This window comes from Cylas formicarius, unplaced genomic scaffold (genome assembly GCF_029955315.1).
Source record: "Cylas formicarius isolate icCylForm1 unplaced genomic scaffold, icCylForm1.1 PGA_scaffold_10__41_contigs__length_53128322, whole genome shotgun sequence".
NCBI lineage: Eukaryota > Metazoa > Arthropoda > Insecta > Coleoptera > Brentidae > Cylas > Cylas formicarius.
In genome coordinates, this window is record NW_026844214.1 from 1,936,006 (window position 1) to 1,961,950 (window position 25,945).

Sequence of the window (25,945 nt, forward strand, 5' to 3'; positions counted from 1 at the left end):
TTTCTTCAATTCGATAATTGCCAGGTTACCGGTTTCTTCCAAATTTTTTGCAAGTCTTGCAAACGTCTGTTTGAATAAAAATTTTTTGCTCGTCAGGCGACAATTTTCGATATCGTTTAGCAACATGTCGAATATGAGGATGACTCTAATTGCCGAATTATATAATAATTTCCAAATGGAATATAAATATAAAGCGTTTTATATAATTTTAATCGAAATAACTCGTTCTATATAAAAAAAAATCAAATATCCAATAAACTGAAATCTCAGAACAGTTAGTGTTTTGTTATAGCTTAAATTCTTGGAGAATAATGCTTTTATTCATTTTATTTAGTTTTACAATAACTCCACTCCAGTTTTCCCCCATATGGCACTATCTAAAACGGACACACACTTAAAAACATTGTATGTAACAAAACAATAACAAATAAAATGAACACTTTGGTTTGAAATTGACGGTTTTCCGTTCTTATGTCTTCTTTCAACTTTCCCAGCTGGTACAGATTAAGACTGAAAGGTATACGTCGTAACTCAATTTGTTAATTTGTTCAAAAATGGTAAGCCTTTCCGCTACGGGCACAGTATCAGTGGTATTGTTTTGTTCTATGATGCAAAGTAAATGCTATCCTAATTTTATTTGTTTTTTGGCTAACCTTTCTGCATTTTCATATCTTACTATTTACAAACCTCCTGAGTCAGTTGTCTATGAATCGAACTTCCTGTTGGCGTAACTGAAACCGAATATGGCAGTTTTTTGAAAAAAAAAACTTCCACATCTTCTTCATTTCCTTCGCCTTCGCCAAAACAGAATCGATTATGCCCGATTTTGTATATTAACGGTGACGATCAATTTTAGTTTTTGAATATTTTTATAAGAGATTGTTGTCCCCACTAAAAGGATTAGATTATTTGAAATTTGGAAGCTAACCTAACTCGTGCAGAAAAAAAATCGGCCAGCATTATCGCACTAATCAGTTTGGATAACGGTAAAAAAAGTCCTCCATAAAGCCTTGTTTGTCAGTATTTAGCTATGGTACTAATACGTATAGCACATGACGTGTTACATTATTATAATCCTTCGTTTACATATTATAAAGAGACTGCGCGTATATGATTGGCTCCAAAATAAACATTTGCTTAGATAAAATTTGATTAAAAGCTATTTATAGCAGATTTGAGGTTATCGTAGTAAAGTGAGCAAATAGTGATAATCGCAATTATTTCAAATATTTGTGCGCTGCAGCTGTATTGAAATGACGAAACTGTAATTTGCACGTCAATTTCTCAAAATCATGAGTGTTATCAAAAAAGTTTGAATAAAATATATATATATATATATATATATATATATATATATATATATATATATATATATATATATATATATATATATATATATATATATATATATATTATGCATATTAACAATTTAATTATTTATATTATTTTATTTTATATTTATATTTTAGGAAATAATACTTTTATATATATAAAACAGATATATTAAACGCTTCATTTGTAAGAACCATATTTCAATTTCTTGTGTTAAATCCAAAACGCAGTCTTACAACTTTTCCGTTACTTACCTTATAAGCATATACATTTAATTCTGACTATGCTTACTTAGCGCTTAACACATCAATTCTGTCAATACCATTTACATTAAAATTTTATCGTTTGCTATTTGGTGAAGTAGAAAGAGAAATTAGCATAAAATTGAAGCTAAAACGACAAAGGCAAAAGTTTTTTTACAATTTTTTTTTGTCTAAAACTTACATCATATATGAATTTTCCAAGCCACGTAGCAAAGATATATGAAATTGGCCATTAACATTGCCAATTTCATATATTTTCTGGACGTTGTATTTTGCCGTAAAATATCAATTTCAAAGAAAATTGAGTAATGTTAATATTAAATATGTAATGGTCCCGATATAGTAGAAACTATTTTTTATTAAGTGAAACATTGTCTTAAAACACTGGATTAAATGTCGAAAGGCGTCGCCATTTTGTTCAATACATATTCAGGCATTTTTAATACATGTTTGTGTTGCATAATTAGAATCTAGATAAACACAGAAAAACACATTTTTGACGACAATTTTGATATATTACACACAGCCACAAAAGGTAGAAAATTAAATTTATTAGAAGCCATGGAGATTAACAAAATGAGACATTCAAATGTATTGCTTAACGATCAATTAGATTTAAATACCTCTCCCTTATTGAACTTAACATTAATTAAGGTTTAATTGTCATTTTTCGGTATATATAGTAACAGGTAGTTTGTAAATATTACATTTGATAAAGACACGGTGTTGTCGAAACAATTGTCATGTCATAATATATAATTTCGTGAAAATCTGAACTTTTAGTTCTTATTTATTTTGCCATCAAAAGTTCTTTTTCACCATTTCATCCATATGTCCGATGTCTTCGATCATGCTTACATCTGATCAGATGTTCTTCATACTCCTTTTAAAGATCTTTCTGGTATCTCTTTATAAGAAAGGTTTATGTTGTAGTTTTTGCAAACTTCTGTTATTTGTTGCTGTTGGGTGGCTTGGAGCATTATCAATTTTCTGGTTGCTTTTTTTCCTTATACAGGACGGTCCTATACCTTATCAACGATAAATACGGCACAGCAAAAAAAGCTAAATACGAAAACCAAATATTCGTTTATTTACACATAACTCGAGTAGTTTTTCATATGGTTGTTGATTGGTCTGAATTCCTCACCCTTTATTGTTCCACTTCACTTACAATGGGACGAACCACCGGTTTCCAGAACTGCAATTAATTGCGTTCAGGAATTTGCCGTCAATAGTTTCAAAACTTACTTTTAATATTTTGGTTGTAATACATTTCGAAGTCAACTTTTACGTGTTCAATGCATTTTTCTTGTGTTTTGTTTGGTGTTATAGTATTTACAATTCCTTTAAACTTCTTTGTATTCGAAATCAAAATTGGCAGATATTATTGAGTGGTGTTTGTCGTATCTCATATTATCTTTTATGTTCGTAATTAGAAAGTCTATTATGGTAGGCTTATCAATCATTTGTTAAAGGCCATGGTTGTTCAAAACATCTGTTAATTTATTAGCATCTAGCATCTTAAATGGACCCCCCTGTACAGGGTATTGATTATATTTCGACATCAACCTACAAGGTTAATGTTACAAAAGTTTGAAGATTTTTGCTCCATTATCTTATGCAAATGTCAGAAAAAACAAACGACCATCGCAAGCTGTCAAAATGACTGCTACGTCTTCTTTTTTAGTGGAATGACAGTTCATTTAGTCATTTAGTTTATATTATTTAAACAATAAAAATATCAATAATTAATGCTAAACATTTTTCACATAACCTCCATTATTTTCAATACATCGAACAATATTTCCTTTCAAGTTCCTATTAAAACACGAGGTGATAAAATCAGGGTTTTCTCTATTTAGATCTTGTGAAACGATATTAAGTCTTACTCTTATCACTTGTAAACTTTCAGGCCTGTTATAATAAATTTTATTTTTTATTTGATAGTTCCTTTCGTACCTATCCATATTTAATAATAAATAATAACAAATACTTCCTAACTGGCACATTTTCTAACAATTGTTCTATTTGTGTTGCAAGGACATTTAAATATCGTTGGCCATTCAAGAATCCTTCGCATATAATATTGTTCAATATACCACGACATCATTAGTTGACGTCCGTCCTTGGATTTTCACTGCCTGTATTTTGTGTGGATTATTGGTGGACCAAAAATGTTTATTCTTCCTATTAAATTCACCTGCTGTTGTGAACGAAGCATCATACGTAGATATTACTTCGTTCAGAAAATTGCCATCTTCTTGAGATCTTCTATTTAAATTCTGTTTAAATTTTGCTCTGGAAGGAACTTACACGGGTTCGTTGAATTTTACTATAGGACTTTTTGGATAATTTTTTAACGTCAGGTATAAAATATTTAGGATTTTCTAAAAAATGTGAAATATAAAAATTAATTAGAACTCAAATTCATGATGTCAAGTGTCGTAATAGTATAATAATCTACCTTTAAAGTAAAGTAATATATTAAGGTCTTCATCAAAATTTCTTTCTATTGTCCTGGTTTTTCATGTGATACTATTTCGATCCTAAAATTGTTTAACGTATTTAGTGAAGGAGCAAAAATCTTCAAACTTTTGTATTTACATATTTTTTTCTATCTTTCAAAATCAACCTTGTAGGTGGGTGTCAAAATATAATGAATAACCCAGTACATATTTGAAAACCTAGGGAATTCCAGAATTTCAGTCCGACGTTGTATAGGAGAACTTTTATGTTCTATGGCACATTTGCATTAGATTTTAGAAATAAATGTCAATTGTTTCAATTGTTTTGCATTTATGACATGCTTACCATCTATAAATTGGTTACAGGCGAAAAGGATCAAAATAAGCAGGCTTGCCTTATGATCTTGAGCAAAGTGGTAGAAGATCCGCAGAGCGGAACGTGTTTGAACGTATCGTACGCCGACGTCAGCGGTCCCGTCGCGAACTACAATCCTACAGGTTCGCCGTTTGCGCAGCAAACGACACCAGGTGGCGCGTTCAGCGCGTCGACCGCGAGCCTGAACAGCACGTTGAGCGCGGCGGCCGCTGTTCAGCAGGGACTGGTGCTTAATGGTGCTGGCCCGCCGGGCCTGTCCCTCAGCCTCAATCTGGGCACTCCCGGACAAGGTATCGGGGGTGTTACCACGCAACTTCTGGATCACATCAAGGTATTGAATCGCATCGCTAGTGCATAGAATACAATATATATATATATATATATATATATATATATATATATATATATATATATATATATATATATATATATATATATATATATATATATATATAAATTTGTCAATTCGAAATAAAGCCTATTAATAAATAACGCAGCAAATCCCAAGAACCACACCTGTAAAAAATATATACTTTAAAAAGGTCCAAAGAAAACCAACGATGGAAAAATATGTTGACAAAATATTCCAGGATATCATCCTTAAAAAGTCGCTTACCACATAAGTGCTCGCAAACAACCATATTTAATGAGATTATTCGACAATGTTTTAATTTATATGGGATCCCCTTACTACACCGATCAAGTTCTGGACAGCAAAAAATTTAAAATGGAGCAACTAAATAAAAAGTTATTTACTAATATGCACTTTAGACAGCACGAAATACAGGGTTTAAAATAAAGTGTAGTTTCTCGGGAAATATGCTACAAACATGGTGGAAAAATAATGTTTCAATTTATATTACGGAATATTACTGCACCGATTTGGGAGCAATCGGACGTTTTAGGATATATTACTGCACGGCTTGAATTTTGACGTTTATCAATTCTGATCAGTCATATCAGTAAATGTTTTCGTGCCATTTTGCAAAAATGTACCCAAAAACTAAGGGTCGTAGAAAAAGTATAGTATGTAACACCGTTCGTAACGTTCTTAAGTCACTCGGTTCACCCCTTCCAGTTTTTGGTATTTTGTGTAAAAACGCCCTGTATACTCGTGCTGCAGGTAAAAACAGTAAAACTATCCGAAGAACTAGTCAGAAAAACTCTTTATTCCAAAAAAACGTGTTCAAAAAGATCACTTCGCCGAGCGATTTGGCATCAGACAAGCTTGCCAAACCAAGTAACGGCTATAGATGCCAACTGAGCCTGCAGAGAGTCACAAAAATATTCAAAATGTATACTTTACTTCGATTATCACTCCACTAAACGGTAAGTGCTTGCACTAAGTTATTCAGGAAAAAATTCCGTGGGTCAATTTGAAGTCCAACTGAAATATGGTTTTAGACAGTAAGTATCACATCTATGAACTCTTTGAGTAAGTAATATGGGAGAGTCAGGTGGCATCCGAATATCGGATTCATGGATGGAAGATATATCATCCGTTTGCTTGTTGAACTCCGACTGGAATCCTGCATCCGTCTGCAATCCTGCAGACGTTTCGCCAAGATCTCACTTGGCATCTTCAATTGATTGATTGATTGTCGTTTTACGCATATTGGATAAATGCAGAGCGTCGTCTCTCGTATTTAGATATCCGGACTTTTCTATCTCATCAATTTTATGGCCTGTCTGGTGTTGGTGCTGGAATAAAGCAGATGCTCAATCCAATAAATATTGCTTCATTGCTGAACAGTTGCATTATGTACGTTATATCAACATTTATTTTGAAGAATAAACTTCGCTGTAAAAGCATTTGGTATTGCTATTTGGAAAGTCAATTACCAAACATTACACCTGGACAAACGTTTTCGGCTCTCGTTGAATGAGTTTGTCTGATTTTGGCATTGGATCTTTTAACTATACGATCTTGAACAAATCGCGATGTTGTGTTTTCGCAGCTCCATCTGAGGACCTCTGGCCTGACCGATCCTCATATAGCCGAGATCTGCGCCGCGTTGGCCGTCTTGGCGAAGTACGGTATCCTTGGGGTGGGTCTTGGTTTAGGAAACGCCCATGCCGGAGCTCTTCCCGTCTCCAGTTACCTCAGCGTCATGGAGCAAGCGAGCGCAGCTACTGCCAATACCGGAGTGTTTGGTGCCATCGGACAAGTTAGTTTGGGCGAATGCCTAGGTAAGTGTTCCTAATATGGTCGAGACTTCGAGTTAAACTGATAGTTGTTAAGCTACCAATGCAAATTAATATGTTTGCGCTATACGTTGCACAAAACTGAATACGATGCGATACAAATTTCGACCACTTATCGTGTTTCATAGCAATGTCCAAAAAACAGTCGAAAATCGCGTAAAAAAGATGGATATCGGCGTCAAATCAGGGCCATTTCTCATAAGCTTATGTGCCTCATGGAGGGTTAAAAAGGAGGCAAGTTTTAATTTTGTTGCTGCAACGGTTCGAAAGTTATTCAGGAAAAACGAAAAGACGAGAACGGAGAACGGACAAACAGGCAAAAAAAATTTTTTTTTCGACGTGATCATTTCTGTATCAACGGCGATCCCATAGGACCTATCGTTACTGAGATATAAAATTTTTATATGAGCCTAGATACTTTCGAAAAATTCGATTTAATCGATTTTCGATTTCGATCGACGCAATCTCGTCGCTACCCGAGGCGACTGCTCCGCGCTACGCAGTCCACTATGGAAATTTCGCAAAATGAATGGTATTTTACTATGCGCACACCCTGTACGAAGTGCCTTTAATGGCCTCCGAAAATCAAAATAATGTCCAAGTTTGGTAAATAAAAAAATTTGAACCAGTAACAGTGATTCACAATAATATTTTTATTGAAATATCTCGCGCACCCTGTATAATTCACAAGATCTCTAAATCAGAAAATTGCAGCTCTCGGCACAATTTACGATATTGCTCAAACCAAATTATCTTATCTTTTTACGTTTTTCATTTACAGCCAATAATTTACTCGCAAAAATCAAAATTTTCTGTCTTTTTTATATTTTTTGCCCAAAAACAACACACCCTGTGTATAATTTTAAAAATATTCGAGGTAGAGGTTAGAGCTCTAAATCTCCCACGTTTCTGGGTTGGTTTTCGAGAAAATAATTCTTTTCTGGAACTATAAAGTACACCGTAATAGTGAGTGCGATTTTCAGATTCAGATTTTTTCAAATATCTCCAGCAGCGTATGTGACAGACAAAACCAAAAACCGTAAATACAAAATCTGTAGCTCTAGATGTGCGTGCCCTACAATACTAATACAATACAATATAAACCAATTAGCGATATTTTTTATGAATTTGGATTTACGGCTAGTAATTTACTGGGGAAAAGAACAATTTTCAGAGTTTTCTAGATTTTTATCTATAATTGAAAAATCCTGTATACAATCGGAAAATGATCTCCCGCGTCCTTTGGTTCAATAATTTTGCCGATCGGGTAAGTAGTTTCCAAGGCAATAATTTTTTTCTGGAAGACAAAATAACCCAAAAAAAAATGTGAAAAATGTTCAAAAAATACTTCTCGATAATCGATCGCGCGCAGTATATCTGAAAATTATGAGGAATAAAAGTTTACAGAATTTGATCTCACGGATCCTCACGTTTAAACACTTTTTCGCGCGATTTTTTTATTTTTTTAAAATACTTCCCAGCCATCCCAATTTCAAAGTTCCGTAACGGAGCCAAGCTCCATATGTATGTCAAATTTGAAGTCGATAAATGTCCAAGAAATAATCGAAAATCTAAAAAAAAACGATTTCCGCCGAGGTTGGACCGCCGCCATTTTTACAAATCTTATGCATCCCGTGGACTGTTAGCTGAAGCCGTTCGGAAGTTATTGTCGAAAGTGTCCGGGATCAGAGAATTGAGAATGGACAAACAGACAAAAAAAATCCAAATAACCAACCTAACTGCAAAACTAACCAAACTCTAATTGTTTGTCAAATTTTAAGTCCCTTTATATTTCGGGCACTAATCGTGTTTCAAAGCAATGTCCAAAAGAGAGTCGAAAATCAAAAAAAAAAGACGGATGCCGATGTCCGATAGCCGCCTTTCTCCCCAAATTTGAACGTCATAGCTTAAACCGTTCGAAAGTTATGGCCAATTAATGTCGCATCTACAGAGAAACGGAGAACGGACAGACAGACATTTTTTTCGACCCTGATCATTTGTGTATCAATGGGGGTCCCCTAGGACGAGATATGAGTTTCTTTGCCAAGCGCGTATAATTTCGAAAACTTCGATTTCATCTCATCGATTTAGTAAGTAACAAGTAATTTCTATTTGAAACTAGAAAATGAGAAACTCGGAATATAAAGTCAATTCTCGTGACTAGTCGTTCCTACAGTCTAAATCATTTTCAGCTCCAATGCGTCTCAACTTCGGACATAAAGTTTTGATGTTTTCCCTCGTAACTTTTACGACTTTTTGGGGGGTTCGCTTGGAATGTGATTGTCATTAGTTCGCGTCGTCGTTGAAATTCCAGGTGCGAACTCGCCCACGCCAAGGACCAGCCTGGAACGGTACGAATCGGCGTTCGATCCGTTTAGGCATCAGGCATCGGCCGCCACAGCTCCGATTTCCCTAAACAACAACAGTTTCGGATTGGGCACCAATTCGCAGGTGGCTGTCCTCAGTAAAAGTCCGACGCCTGCCGAGTTGAACGGTCATAAGGAGAGCAAGAACGTCGAAATTCCCGAAGTCATAGTCGGCGCCATCTTGGGTAAGCATTTGGGGCGGTAATGCGCCATTGACGTGTCGCGTCGAAAATTTTTATCCCTGCTTTTACGGTAGTTCAAGCTGTCGATCTAAGTGTGGCTTGCATAATTGGTTAGTGCCAAAAATAAACATATTTTTATTTGTCAGGTGAGGGCACTCTTTGAAATTATATAAAAATTTCCTATTTTTGCCGATTTTTCAAAAACGAGTTGACTTAAATCTAATCGGAATAAGATATTCTATTAAAACACATATAATATACAGGGTGTTCCATTTAAAAAATATGATTTAGGCTTATATGTCAGAAAATTGATAGTGTTTTGTTTTATACGTCAGTTGGAAAAAACTTGGCTACTAACCCTACATTTTGTTTTTTTTTGTTTACCTTCGATATCTCTAAAAACAAAAAAGTTACGGCCAATTAAAATGTTATCAAGAAAAATTTAACGCGCGGTACATAATTTCCATTTTTTTTTATTCTGTTGTAATGAAATTTCGCAATGAAATCAATGCCCAACAGAGGAGGGGGCGTAAGTATTCGTTGGTCGTGTACTCCGTTTGCATATTTAGTAAACTTTATTTCCATTTTATGTATATCCTTCGGAAATATGCTGCAATGGTAACATAATAATATACAGGGTGTTTGGAAATTAGCACAGTGGTGTTGGGTGGTTCAAATTTATTGAAAAAAACGAAAAAATATGATAAAAATCGCAGGATTGGCCGATGTGCCCTGTATGATCCCCGAATTCAAACCCTCTGGATTTTTTCTTGTGGTGACACCTAGGTTTACGTTACTCCTGCGGAAAAGATTGGATTCCTGCACGGAGGTGGTCACTTTACCAGTCATTTTTAGTGGAATGTTGAATAATATGTCTATAATAAATGGACACACAATAAAATACGTTTTGTTTTTTTATCTCAGAAACGAACTAAAATATGAGAGCCGGATAAGAGACGAAAAAGTTGATTTAAAATCAGTGGCGTACATTTTTATTAATCAATTTTAAAAAGATGCCCTCCCCCCCCTTCCGTCAGCGTTTAATTTTTATTTAGCTAGGGCCAAAACCAGACCCTTATCATTAGAAACAACGCCGTCAAGATATTTGAAATATGAATATTTGAATTATTCTAAAAAAACCTTATTTCAAAGAAAAAACTTTTTCAGACACCCACAGAGGCCCATTGTTTTAGTCTCGGTACCGGGTAATCGCTTAATTGTTGAAAAAAAAACATTTTCGGAAAAGTTCCATTAGAGTAAAAATTTCCTTGCGATAGTTGTATACTTAGATCAGAAATATAGTGCTTGAAAAACCGACACCCGTCATCAACTGTGCCTACTGTTTATTATTCCCCCCTGTCGAGCAGACCATTCCCCGTAACCATTCCAGGACCGTTCTAGGAATTTATCATTCGATACAATTTGTTTAGCATCCGAAGAAATGTTCATTAGGTTCGATTACTTCGTCTTCAAATTCTGCGTTTCTGCGTTGTTTTCCGCGTCTTGTATTGTCTTGATCTGTTTTCTTATGACGTACCCTTATCGACCGCGAATATAATCTATAGTCTTAAAACAATGTAGAAGACACAAAAATACAAGAAGAAGAATGTTGTTAATCGACAGACCACACAAGACAAAAATGATTATTTTCAAACTTACCTGTAAGATAAATAGAGTACTTACCCTTACCCTCTGAACTATCCAGTGAAAACAGCCTCGCAGAGTCAAAGCTCGAGAATCAGGTACATAAATACGTACTTACTGGAAGAATCACAGTCAGATACCTCCGTAATATATACGAACATATTGCAATTTAAATTAAATTCCTAAGAATGATACATATTCTGAGTATTCTGGGACCCATTTTGTTCTCAGTTTATACAGCTGACTTCTCTACTTTTCTTAAATCTTGTAAATCTCATCAATACGCCGATGATGCTCAGTTATATTCATCTTTTGTTGCTAGTGAAACTTTAAACGCCGCTAATAAAATAAATTTATACTAACAAAACGCAGATGTTATTATTTGGAAATAAAAGGGAATATATTGTACAAAACGCCTCTTTTAAGATTACACTAAATGATGAGATTATCTCTCCTTCTTCAGACGTGACTTGCCGTTTTTTAAGCATGTTGGCTTGGTGTTACAAAAATCTTTTGATAAGTTGAGGACATTGTATATTCATAAACATTTTCTCAGTAAAGAAGTCAAACTTAAACTCTGTGATATGTTAGTTTTATCCCATATCGCTTATTGCAGTATTGTCTATTGGCCAGCTATACTTAACCGAGATAAGGAGAGACTCCAACGACTTCAGAATGCTTGTATTCGTTTTAGTTACACTCTCAGAAAGTATGACCATATTTCACAATGCCTCTGTGATTCGGGTTGGCTCAAGCGGGAGGACCGATATATAGTTCAGTTAGCTACTTTTGTTTTTTTATTGAACTCCAATAAGACCCCGTCGTACTTGTTTGATAAACTTTGCAGAGGAAATGATATTCATAATCGAGACACCCGTCATTGCGTTCCTAGACACACTTCGGTAACTTTCCAGAGACCTTTAACTATAACGCAGTTAAATTATTTAATGAAATTCCTTACGCTATAACGTCCCTCCCCACAATAAAGTTCTTCAAAAAAGCATTTATATTGTTTATTAGACCCGCCCGTAACTAGCAAAAGCGTATGAGTTTATGATGTGCGTCTATTTCTTCTGTTTACGATGTATATATGGGTGTGTATTTTGTTGACAATTACGGTGTTGGTGCTGTTGTTCTTGTGGTTACATGGAAGAGCGCAAATTGCGAATGTCGCCACTCTTGTATTGTTACTTATATTGTAATATTTTGATTATCAATAAAGACAGTTTATTATTATTATTATTGAACTGAGGTGGCTTTTACTTGATGAAAATCCATTTATCAAAATAAGTAAGTTCAGATTTTCACGAAATTATATATTTTGACATGATAATTGTTTCGACAACACCGTGTCTTTATCAAATGTAATATTTACAAACTACCTGCTACTATATATACCGAAAAATGACCATAAAACCTTATTAATTAATGTTGTTGTGAGATTTTAAGTTCAATAAAGGAGAGGTATTTAAATCTAATTGATCGTTAAGCAATACATTTGAATGTCTCTTTTTTTTAATCTCCATGACATATGGTTTAAAAATAGCTTTCAGAACTAACAACACAATAGGAAAATTGTTAAAAAACAATAAAACGAAATGTCCAAAATCTCAAAAATCAGGTGTCTACAGGTTGAAATGAGGATCATGTCCTAAAATTTATATTCTACAAACAGGTAGATCCTTCAAGAAACGCATTAACGAACATAAAAGAGCGTTAAAAACCTATAGTCTATATTCTAATTATGCTACACACTTAAACACAGAAAAACACATTTTTGACGACAATTTTGATATTTTACATACAGCCACAAAAAGTAGAAAATTAAATTTATGGAAGCCATGGAGATTAACAAAATGAGACATTCAAATGTATTACTTAATGATCAATTAGATTGAAATACCTCGCCTTTATTGAACTTAAATTCTCACAACAACATTAATTAAGGTTTTATGGTCATTTTTCGGTATATATAGTAGCATATAGTTTGTAAATATTACATCTGATAAAGACACGGTGTTGTCGAAACTACTAATGCAGAATAAACATCTGTTGGGATGGGTTTTACCACGGTCCTGCCAACGTCTGCGGTTAATGCACTGTAAAATTCTTAAAACGTCAAAGCAATAAATGCACTATATTTTTGGTCGCATTATACAGAGTAGAATGGGACCCAGTTTCACTTAAGCTCTGACGAAGCCTGTAGGTGGAATCCAGGAAGGTTAAAGGCATGGGGCATGTCATAGCAGAAAAAAAAGTGACATAAGCCTGAAATTTCATAAGACATTTTCGTTTGCAGGGCCTGGCGGTCGTTCGTTGGTCGAGATCCAGCAAATCAGTGGCGCGAACATACAAATTTCGAAGAAGGGTATATTCGCGCCGGGCACCAGGAACCGAATCGTTACGATAACCGGCAATCAACATTCCATTAACACGGCGCAGTACCTGATCGAGCAGCGCATCAGCGAGGAGGAACTCAAAAGGGCCAGAAACAACGGCCTCGGCACCCTGGCCATGCAGTGAGAATCCGTGAGGCAGACGGACCATCACACTCGTTGGACGGTCGATATATACACATATATATACACACATATTTTTATTTCAGATTGTTTATGTTTACGTGGACGGACCCTGTTAAAATTTTATCGATGTTTTTAAATCGTGTTGTTTCAAATCGATAGTGAGATTGATATTTTTATTTTTTATTTTTGCCCTTTGCGTGGAAAATTAGTGACGCAGTAAAAAAAAATCGGTTATATCGTTGTTTATTTGCACCAGCGCCGCAGGCCGTAACTTTTTTCATTTTTAAAGGGGAAAAATTTTCATAACCTTCGAAAAACCCCGCCCCAAATGTGTCGTGCCGTTATTTTTTAAATTTATTGAACGTTTACGACACAACAAAATCAACGGTATACGAAAGGATATTTTCGCACCAACTTATATGTATGACAATAGAAAATAATGAAAGGAACGAAGAGATTGTGATTCATCTACACTTGAAGAAAAAAATATTTTGCAAATCACATTTACGAAAAGAAGGTACTCTAACCATTATACGAGTATATACAGGCTGATCTAAATTTAGTGTTCATCATTGGTAACTCTTTTATGCGTAGAGATACAAAGTTGGTTAAATTAAGAAACTAGAAAAACCATTTAATGTAGGGTTTGGAAAAACATGAAGAAAATATAATCTTTTGAAATGTATATTTTTTGCTGTGACGTACGCAAATCACCAACAGAACAAAAAAGATCATATGCAATACAGTAGGACCTCGATTATCCGGGCCAGCCGGCACCGAGCCTTCGCCGGATAATCCAAAACATGTATAATCCAAAGACCTTTTTTTATTAGTTTTTTAAATTTATTTAGATAAATACATATTTCAAACCAAGAGAACAAATGTAATACAAGATACAACATACATGTAACAAAAAATAAAATATAGTGTATACAAAATGTATACAATGTTTACAATAAATTGTTTGCAAAAATCAGTTGAAAAAATCGTAACTTCTACACTTCATAATTTCTTTCATTTTTCTAAGCTGAACTACATGAACGTCATCAATTCCAGGCTGTTCTTCAAAATATTGAATAAGAACGTTTACTGCATTTTTTGCTTCTTGGTGACTTGTCTTGATTTCGCAATAATTATTCTCATCACTTTTTTCAGAACTTGCTTCAGAAGTGTTGTTAATTCGTCATATCGTCATTTATGATTTGATACCTTGCTTCCTTGTGATCACATTCTATCCAGTCCTGCATTTCTCTATTGTCTATTTCTTCCAAACCATTTATTTGCAAGGATGCTATGTTTTCGATTGATAGTTCACCTTCATTTCACTGATTATTGTCTCCAATAACGTCTTCATCCTCTGTATCTTCTATTAAAGTCATTATTTTAGAAAATGATTTTTTAATGTTGGTTTCCTTTACTCCATTCCAAGCACGAGCTACAGCATATATTGCCTCTTTCAAATTCAGACGTTCCCAAAATTACCCAGTGTCACGTTCTTCCCAAAATTGAAGCATAAGATCTTTTCTATAAAGCCTGGTTGATCAATTTAAAATGCCGCCCGGATAATCGGGGTTTTACTGTATTAGCCTAAAATTGAAAGTAACTAGAAAGTAGACTAGACGGCTATGAATAATGGTGAAACAAAACTCCATTATCGTTTTTTTTGTTGTTGAGCGTAAGAAACATGGAAATAGGAAAATAGAAAAAAAAAAAAAAAACTAAAAACCTAATTAACAGCACCTCCTACTTCAATACATTTTTAAGCACGTTCTTCCATTGTGCAAATTGCCTTTAGCTTTGTTCTACCATCTGTCTGAGAATTTGAAAATTTTGATTCGTCGGTCCACAAAATAGACCGAAAATTATTTATGTTTTGGTTAGTAAGGGCAAAATTTGTGTGTGTGTGTGTGTGTTTTTTTTTTTTAATCTTTTGATTAAAGAATAGGTTAGAGTCTTTGACTATATCTCGAATAGAATTGTCACCATATTCTTCGAAATATCCACGTCTTCACGCGAAATTCATAGCCGTCTGTAGTCTAAAAGAGCAATGTGCTGATAATTCGGTTATTTTCAATTTTCTCTGTTCTGTTGGTGATTTTCGAACGTTGGAGTAAAAAATATACAGGGTGTTCCATATGCTAGTAGTTTGCTTGGAGCGACTATTTTGATTTAGTACTTAAAAAAAAAGCACGAAGAAAAAATTTAGTGATTGTTCATTCAAAATAAACTTTCTTAATCATAAATTAATTATCTCAAAACGTATATTTTATGTGCTAAAATGATTGGTAGTCATTATCCAGTGTGAAACTCCTACAAGAGTTAGTTTAATGTGCCTGGTATTAACAATATGTAGCAGACAATGATGTGGGCATATTTAAAACCAAGTTGTTATTTGGTTGGTCACAGTTTAAAACGCAGCAACAGAATATTTTTTCAAAAAACAAAAATATTTTTACTCTATAATTAATGCTATATATCAATACTTCATTTTGAAGTCGTATAAAAAGGCTACTCCATTGGACAGCAAGACAAGCAACGCCATATATTTTATATCGTTATCTACATTTTTTTTACTATGTAATATGCTTGCTGCGTGTGGTTTTCAACGGTTCGTAAAGTAGAATTTGAAGTGCCGTCTTTCGTTAAAATATCTTGGATGATACTCCGCCTTGTCCTTTTCACAACTGCCATTCAATTAAGTGGCGGACAAGTACGCTTTGTGTCTTCTTCATATAGCATAAGTGTGGAATTATATTTCTTTTCATTCTTTTTTTAACTTTTATGAATATTTTCCTTTCCATATGGTTTTATATATCCCGCTTGAAAAAAGACAATATAAACCGACAAAAGGGAGGTTAGGCTACCATTTATTTTTCTTTTAATGAATTAGAAAATAGTTTTTTGAAGTACCTTAGTTTTTTGAATAATGCAATATGATGAATAATTTTTAAAATTATAGTAACTGATAACTGATAACTAATAACCAACAGCTGAAATGTCGTTTTTAACATGAAATTGTCCACAAGTTTTAATTATTTATCACGACGGTAATATTGCACTTCTGGCAAAATATTTAGAGGGAATGAATATTTTTTAGGAATTTTTTGAAAAAAGTTGACTTGAACTGGTACTTAAAGTACCCTACAACGTCAACTTAGATTCTTAATCGACTCTTAATGCTCAAATTAAGCTCCTCTAACTTGTACACAAGCATCACGGTGTCTTATTGTTTTCGGAAAGAGCCTCGGTAATCAATCTAAATATGTTTTCGGGAAAATTTTTGACTCCAAAAATAAAAAAAGTTACGGTCCGCGTCGTTAATACGGATGGAAAATATCGTTACTTCTACCGGACCGGTTTTTACTTGTTGACGATCTGATTTTGTTTTGTTTTTTTTTTAATAGTTTTTTAGATATAGAAAAATTCTAATTGAAAAATATTGTGATGATCATCGTGTACTTTCACCTCTCATTTGAACTTCGACAGCTCGACGCCATTTTTACATTGTAGCATAGTCATAATCTGGGCTTTAACGCTTTGGTTCCGCCAGGTTTGCCTCGTTTCCTTGACCCAGTGCGGGTTCGAAGCAAGGGTTGCCCGATACCCAAACAAAAGGGAGGTGTTATTTTGTCGGATTGCGGAGATTTTTTAGATTAATAATAACTGCCAATTGCCAAAAATTATAAACTATAAAGGCGAAATCTGATGCTAAGGTTTCAAGCAAATCAATCACTTTCTCTCTTTATGGTTCAGCGGACGAGCAACGGCCTCTTAATTTAACCTCACTTTCATCCTTTTCCTCTAATATGTGAATAGGCTGGAATTTTTGCTTTTACTCTGACAGTTACCTTTAATTCAAGCAGCGATGAAAAATATTGGTAAAAAATCGTAAATTGTTTCATTCGCTCACTGGCATAAATTTTTGAACAATCACTAAAACCAAAAAACAAACCCCTGAAAATCGCTTAGCCTTAACCTCACTTTTGCAGTGTTCTTCTTCTTCAAAACGCATCAATCGACTTAGACAGTTGTATTCAATTTTTAATTTCACCCGATCAATGGTAGTGGTAACCAACTAACCAAAACTAACGTCCTCGCTATTGACGAACCACATTTCAGTTCGATCTGTGACCATACAAGGTGGTTTGGTCCCCACAAAACTGCCCAAATAAATATAATTGCTGCGTTTGTCAGTAACCCAATTCCCTATTTCTATGTATCCGACGAAATAACACTTCTATCTAGCTGGGAATAATCAAAACTTGGAAGTTCGATGTCGTCCGAGTTTTTAAAATGTTCACGGTTATGAAACAATGATGTACCTGCGATTCAACCTCAAAAAAATTATAGGCATGTATTTTAAATACGTCAAGAGTAGGGGAAAAAGAAAACGTAGGAGCAAAGCAAGTTTAATTTCTTTTCGCAGCGATAGGTTCCGGAAACCATACGATATCTCGGGTATCGTTCACCTCTGTTATAAATTATGGAGAAAAGTGAACTAAATGATATAAATAAAATTTCCAGTAGAAATTCTAAACCAAAACATTGGGGTACTTGCGATATGTAATGGCATTCCAAGCTGTTGCGCATTAGGGGGTTTTTACATTATTCAAAGATGGAAAATGTCGGTATTTCTTATACGCGTGGAATATGCGTGGCAACCATCCACCCCGTGCCTATGTGTTTCACTAGTACTGCTAGTAACGTTGTTTTAAATAAATTTTCGGTTTTTATAACAAACTAACCTAAAACTGATATATTTTTTGTGTAACTTATGTTTAATCGCCTAAATTTCGTTGTTCAAAATCAACTCGAGATATTAGGGTTGAATATTTGGGCACGCCATAACACATATAGGCACGAAAGTGGTCAAAATCAAAAACGGCATCTATGCACGTGGGTTTTTTTTGGGAGTTTCATGCGGGCATGCATTATTGTACATAAAAAAATATATAGATATAATATAATCACTCTAATGCTGTTATTTCTTATAGAATCTATTTAAAAAGGAAAGGTTAAAAGGAAATAATTAAATATAATTATATATACATATATACATAAATGTAACTCAGATAATATTTAATATTGTTATCGCATGTTGTTAATGTTGTTGAAGTTTGAGACGTTTCTCTCGCCATTAAGTGAAATTTTAATGAAGCCATTAACCAGTCGATTTATTTAGTGACATGCGTTAACTAACATCCGTTCCGAACGTGATTCTCCTGCTACCGCATGTCAAGCGTGTATTTTCTAGTCAGTGTGCAAAACAATACGGGGAATGGGGTGGTGTATGCGTGTGTGTGGCACTTTTTGCGTCCAGAAGAACCACGTTCGTGCACTTATAGGTTAAGGTCTATCGTAGGTAGTGTTTTAGGTTAAGTTTATTCATGTATATTTTGTGCATGTCATAGAAAAGTTCAAATGGTAACATTATCGCATTCCTGGTTCAATAATGTTCATATCTACACATAGAGTTTGAAACTAACGTATTTTTTCGCTATTTTTTTTTTTTAATGGAAAAAGGAGATATTTTGAAGTGGAATTTCAGAAAATTCTAATATTTGAACAATTTGTTATGTTTGAGACAATCCTGTTCTGTTGAATTTATTAGATGCACAGGTAGCAGAAGGTCGTCAAAATGACGTCACCTAATGACAAAAAGCAACGTTATATATGGGTCAGCAGGACGCGAATTTGATCTACTAATGTCTCAGACGAATGAGTGAAATCTTTTTTACGTCAGATTTTGGTCTTTACTGCCTGAAAATATGACGATTTTTGAATTGTTTTTGTTCTTTTTGCACTGCGTGTAATCGGAAGTAAATCACACAGAAACCGCCGTTTTAAATTACATAGAATGTCTTTTGCGGTTGCAGAAAATGGAGAATTATAGGTAACTAATAAAGACTAGCCGTTTAAAAAAAATGAATAACGGAAGTGTAATATACAGGGTGTTTCATTTGATTTTTTTATGAAAACTAATATTTTTTATTTTTACTCATCCTGTATAAACGATTCGAAATCTGAGTACAGTCAGAATAGACTCTAATAATCCTACATTGGGTTATTGAGTATAAAAGGGAGTATATATTAAGATCATAATATATAATATACAGGGTGTTCCATTAAAAAATATAAATTTGATTTCCCCCATATTTGCGGATCACTCTGTATATTTAAAAATAAATTTAAATTCTTTCTTTTAATCTCGTCTATAACTTTTGTATTTAACATTTTTCTCTAAAAAAAAAAATAAACGAAATATATTACTTTGACGCACTACCTTCTAGACGTATTATCCTAAATCGTGGTTTTAACTGGAAGAATTTAATAATAATTTATATTAATTATTAAGTTTTAAGTCCATCTCTGGAATGAAGTCATTTTATGACGAATTCGGAGGTCATATTTGACGAGTAGCGGCCACTTATGGCCCGAAAATGACGTCACTTTGAAGAGCGCCTGCTACCTGGGTAAGGGTTTCAACTGGTCGCCCATAAAATTCCCCGGGAAAATAGTCAGTCCCCGTTATTTTTTAATTTTTTTAAAATCTCAGTCCCACCATTTTTCCGAATGGTTAAATTGTTAGATATATTCACCGTTTCACCGACTTTTCAAATTTAAAATAAAAAGATTGCAGTGGTTAGATATATATCCCCGATTAAATATGGTTCCTAAAAGTATATATACCGGGGTACATGTCGTTGCAGTTGTTATAACTAGGCACATCTTATTCGGATGTCCTATTAAAATTTAAATGACCACGTGTACAAGTTATCTTTTACAAGTGTAGGTTCTCACTTTTCTGTTTTTATTACATTAATTTTTGATAGAGAACATCCCATAGTGTGTAATCTAACGAGCAAAAGTGAAATATTGCAGATAGAGAAACTAAATTACTAGGTCTTTTTGGCGGATTTTCATCACTAGTTTCAAGTGAAGGTCTTTACGAAGTCTACTGGATTTACACTAACAACAAAAACTAAATGTAAGAATTTTGGTTGAAATTGAGTTGATCAGCCTAGGTAGATTTGGGAGATGAAAATGGTTAGTTTTGGTTAATTTTTTTGAAATATTGAATAGCGCGACAGCCCAGATTGAGAAAATGTACGAAAAACTTCGAACTGTGGAAAATAAACTTATTTATTTATAAACAAGTCTTTCCTACAAACAGACGCAGCTATCCAATAAAGGGCGAGCGAAAAATTTCACAAAAAAATGATACTTTGTCAGTGGACTAGTTTAAATTATTTTTTACCAGCTAAATCTAATTAATAACTAATTGAAGCTTTTTATTACAGTATCTTAATTGGTATATCGTCTTAACTGTCGTTTAAATTGTTTCCAACTTTGTACAGAAATAATAAATAAAAATTTGTTCTACAATTTTCCAAAGACTGCATGCAATAGAAATGAACGTTTTCGCTATAACTAAAAAAATGTCTATTAAATCTATAATTTATAGCATTATGATAACTAAGATTCCTAGCCACATGTGAAGCTTATTGAAAGCGTTGGGCACAGTTTTCGAAATATTCACCATTTTCTTACTCATCCCAAAAGGTTGTACTCTTTGCAATTGTGAGTTAACAAAATTCGTTTTTTTTTTTATTGTTTTTTATTTGTTGTTATATTGTACGGTATACATTGGTTGGTTAGGGTTTATAATAATAACATAAACTTGCATTTTTTCGGCAGTTGGCACTACCGAATTCGTATGAGGTATGTTTGGTTGAAACAACTGCAGATGACATCTATTAACATTTGCTCCAATATATGCGAACCAGTCACCCTATACAGGGTGTTCCATAAGTAATGGTAATTATCTAAATATTAAATTCTTTAGGTAAAAATATTAATGATCTAACGAAACTTACCTTTGTCAAAAAGTTGATATTAACCAAGATATAGGGTATCAAAGTTGCAAGTTATAGTGCTGGCAAATTGCCTAGTAGCACGCCAACCCCAAATAAGAAGAAGAAGAAAGTTTCTTCTTCTTCTTTTTTTTTTTTTTTTAATAATTCCTGAAATATACAAGCGTTTTGCACAAAACTTGGAAAATCAAGGTTTTTTGACAAGAGAAATCGAATTTCGTGAATATTTTTTCTGGCAAATTGTAGAGGGCGCTACCTGTGGTATTTTTCGTGCCTTTGATACTTTTACCTTACCTTTACCTTTTAAATTTCGCCTGGAGTCTCCGTTTTCGAGAAATTCGCTTTTGAATTTTTTGTTGCACCTAATTGAACAGTTCCATGTGAATATGCAAAATAGGTTCAAAGTACGCTTTGTAGTGTAGTGTAGTGCGAAGTAAGTCGCTCTGTCGCAAACAGATACGATAAAATAGCTGCGTTTAGATGCTGGTGAATAAATAATATTAAAAACGGTGTTGAGACCATATTAGCTCAGTTATATGCATTACCTAAGTTTTTTTAAAATTGAAGGCATAAAAAAATAAAATTTTAAATATTACGTGCTTTAAAAAATTAAATTTAAAAGATATACCTTTTTGGGGTAAAAAATTATAAGAAGTAATATCTTTATTAAAAACTTCCATAGACTAAGGCTGAAAAATGTTAGGCAGTATTAATCGTACGATTTTTCATGTAAAAAAACTCCGATTTGTCAAATTTGGAAAACAATCAAAAATGAAATTGCAACTTTGACTTCCTGTATCTCGGTTAATTTGTGGACTAAGGTTAAATCGTAATATTTGTGCCCAAAGAATCTCCTATTTTGTGATGTATACTTATATGGAACACCCTGTATATTCACTCGTCCATTGAGGTTAGGTTACTCATCTCATATTTTTCTCTTATCCGACACCGAAATCCAGTGTTATTGGCTTAAAATTGATGGAGTGCGGGTTGTCATTCGTCCGCATATTTCGCTCATAACACTGATGATGTGTAATTCATTTTTAATCGACGAAGCTGGCGAGCTGTACATTCATAAAATTATTATTCCTCAAAACTGCGCAAAGGTTGTTCAGGATTCACAGTGCAATTATCGACGAGATCTACGGTCAAAATATATTATAAAAATATTAGATGTCTATTATATTCATATACATACGCGTGTGTTGAAACTAGATCGGTTGACACTTTCCTATATATTTTTATATATTTCGTTGCTTCCTGTACGATATCTGCCTCGTGAAATTCATTTTGCGCACGAACATATTTTCATAAAACATGATACATTGTTGTTGCTGTGATAGTCACACGTTGGAACTTGTTATAACAATATTTTAAAATTTGTGTTAGGTACTATATACTCATGTGCAATACATAAGTCCGTGGTTCGTTCTATTGACATTAAACGGTAAGCTTTTCACTGATGACATCAGTGCGGGGCTTTAAAATCGTCATTGTTACGGATTTTTTGGGTGTACATATTTTATTTTTTTACAATAGCCGCGTCGTATTTTTTTCGCTTTCAATTTTTACCACCTATCAATTAAAGGCCTATAATTAATTGTAGGGTTTGTTCTTCAGAGACCTACAACATGTTGTACTCCGCTTTGTTAAGTTTACGATATGTTCTAAACATGTAGCCCGTAGGTTTTGTGTATAATCGATTATATATATTTTCTTGGTACATACGTGGAGGATAATAATTATTGTCAGTCAACAAAACGGAGGTTACCACATTTTTGTTTTTTTTTTGTTGTATGCAGTTAGGCACGTTGTTGTTGCACACATTATATACCTACATAATGCGTTACTGTAAGTCTGTAGTTGTATTTCGAGCCTGGGCAATCTGTGTCTTGAACTTCGTGACCAGAAAAATGTTGTAACTCACGTAATCCAGGACACAGTTCGCTCTGGTCATGATATAAACCATTTTATTATATATTTTAAAGTCAGTGCTGCGCCGCCATTCATCTTAAGTGCCCTTGAAGTAGCTCTGATACTAAAGGCCCAGCAAAATTGTTAAAAGCGGCCATCAAAATCTCGACATAACCTCGCCGCCGCGCTCTTTTAAGTTTTGCGGTTATGTGAAGTTTTTGCCGGTTTCGCGACGAAGTAAAAACGGTTTATTTCTAGAGCACGTGATTAAGAAATGTGCGGAACTTAGTTTTAGATTAAAACTGAAGTGATATATTAGGGTTGGTGGAAATTGGTTTTGAAAACCAAATTGGGTGAAACGGGTATAGGATTTATTTCGGTTGTGTTCACAACTGAAGAATACGTGCACCAGCTACAGACTGTGTTACTAAGCATTCGTCTCGACGCCGTATCACCGTTTGTAGCCCACAGTTGCTAGCTAGTTTAGTTCACAGCATTGTCAAACACATTAATATTCAATAAAACTCCATAGTGCCATACATCGTATTTTTCATACAACCTCACTATTATTTTTGTTTTGCTTTCATTTACCGCAACATATTGATATCCGCGCAAAACATTTTGTTAGGACGTTGCAGTGATCAGTTTTTTATATATGCATTATCTGTGGTCCAGAGCTGTGATAAGAGTGGCAAAGTTTTACCGTTGTAATGTTTTCCGCGAAAAACTGCCTTTTTTTTACTTTTGGATTTTACGGGACAATCAGAAATCTAGCAAAATGTTTTCATCCGCCGCTTTGTTCCTTTTTACTCCGTTACTGTAGCGAATCACATCTGACGTTTCATCGTATTATTTCTCTCGCATCAGACAACCAAACGTTTCGAGAATTAGGCGTATATATACTTTATCCGTCCATTTTTTCTAGTCAGTATTATTGGTTTTTTGTAACTGTTTGTTATTTGTTGTTTTATTTTTTGATGAATTTGAATAAAACATGTTGAAATTTCATTGGAAGGAAATTTATTAAAATTAGTCGAAAACATCCCGAAATTTTTGAAATTGGATATTTATTTCTCCGATCATCTATTTTCGTATATAGACACCTAACAAGTAAAAAAAATACTTATGTTTAAGATTATTATTATCTGAAGCAACTTTGAAGTTGGAAAATACATTTTTTATTATTTTTGATACGCCGATTTCGTGGATATCTGTGATAAATAATTGCCACACTACACCACAAACAACGTAGCGACATATATATGAAGGTGGCGTTTTTTTTTACTTTATTTTTCAACATAATTGCCATCAACGCAGTACACCTTCGATAACTTCTATGCTGCTCCTTAATTTTTTACATATTTTTTGAGGTTAGGAAACAGGTAATACTCGCTAGGGGCTACGCCTGAATTAGGTTCAAGCGAAGACGAGATGACTTTTAAAAAAAGTTTATTTTTAAAATACAGCAGTAGTTACAACAAGAATCCTTCAAATTACTTAAAACTAAGACTTTATAGGTTCGTACCCGAAAAGGTGACAATGTGAATCTCACGGTCTCTTCGTAGTACCATCGTGGCCAAATGCTGACATCGTAGATCTCACGGTATCATATCCTTATTACGTGGAAATCATTGTACATAACTCCTCCCTCTTCCAGGAGCAAACATAATGGAATGAGTTTGCTCCGACTGATTTGATTTATTGGGTTCGGATTGATCATAATGTTTAATATATGAAAGATTTTTTTCCGGTGTATATTGGAGACTCGTTACTTATACGCTGTGCAATGTCGCTCCTTAATAATTGAAGTCTATTTCCAAAATTTATCAAGTGCTCGTTTTTATTGGGCCTAGTCCTAATTCTTGGATTAAACAATTCAGATCTCGGCGATCGGGAAAGCGTTGAGTCAATGCATCTTTCAATGCTTTCCAGTCACTAATTTCTGTGCGATTACCTACTAGAACTGCGGCTCTGCCTACCAGTTTTTCCTGGATACATTCAAAATATGTATATTTAATTCCGAATTTGCAAGGGAAGCGGAACCATTAATTAAGCTTTCGCATCTGTCGATAAACTTATTGAAGGTATTGCTATCATTTTCACTATCATAAGGTTGAATGTTTTGCAATTTTGAGTTAAATAAATTCCATTTTACTTGGTCTGTCATTTTCTCTGATATTTTTCTTTCACTAAAGGTTAGATTTTTGAAAATTTCACCAATTTCAGATTCTACGTCACTACTTAATGCTTTGAAATATTCACGGCTTGTTTCTGATTCACAATTTAACATCAAAAATTGATCGATTAAAAAAAAAGTTTTTGTTTCCCTAACTACTTGACGTCCGATACGTCTAGCCTAAAATTGTCCCTATTAAAAGCCTTATCAGAGGATCTTAAAGGGGCAAAAGGAAAAAATCGCACTTACGATTTTTCCTTCCCTGATCCTTTGTTGTTGTTCGGTAAGTGTCACTTTTCCGCACGATTCGACGTACACACACGAATTGTCTCTGCTTCTTCGTTTTCCGAATTCCGAGGGTACAATCCTACTGACTGCGCCAATTATGTTCAAGCGAAGACTACATAACTTTCTAAAAAACGTTATTTTCAAAATACAATCGAAAATTAAGAGTTTCTGCAGCAGCAGTTACAACAAGAATCCTTCATATTACTTAAAACTAAGACTTTATAGGTTCGTATCCGAAAAGCTGACAATGTGAATCTCGCGGTCTCTTCGTAGTGCCATCGTGGCCAAATCGTAGATCTCGCGGTGTCCTATCCTTATTACGTGGAAATCATTGTACA

General features: G+C 34.1%; 1 protein-coding gene across 6 annotated transcripts in view; it reads left to right on the forward strand.

Moving 5' to 3' along the window:
- LOC132708287 (RNA-binding protein Pasilla) overlaps positions 1-24,088 on the forward strand; it is a 114,308-nt gene extending 90,220 nt beyond the window's left edge. For all 6 annotated transcript variants that reach the window (XM_060680513.1, XM_060680519.1, XM_060680516.1 and 3 more), the window contains 4 exons: positions 4,427-4,767; positions 6,395-6,626; positions 8,956-9,192; positions 13,133-24,088. In XM_060680513.1, the coding sequence (XP_060536496.1) occupies positions 4,427-4,767; positions 6,395-6,626; positions 8,956-9,192; positions 13,133-13,356 (1,034 nt within the window). In that variant the 3' untranslated portion in view covers positions 13,357-24,088. The remainder of the gene's footprint in view (positions 1-4,426; positions 4,768-6,394; positions 6,627-8,955; positions 9,193-13,132) is intronic.
- The last annotated feature ends 1,857 nt before the right edge of the window (positions 24,089-25,945 follow it).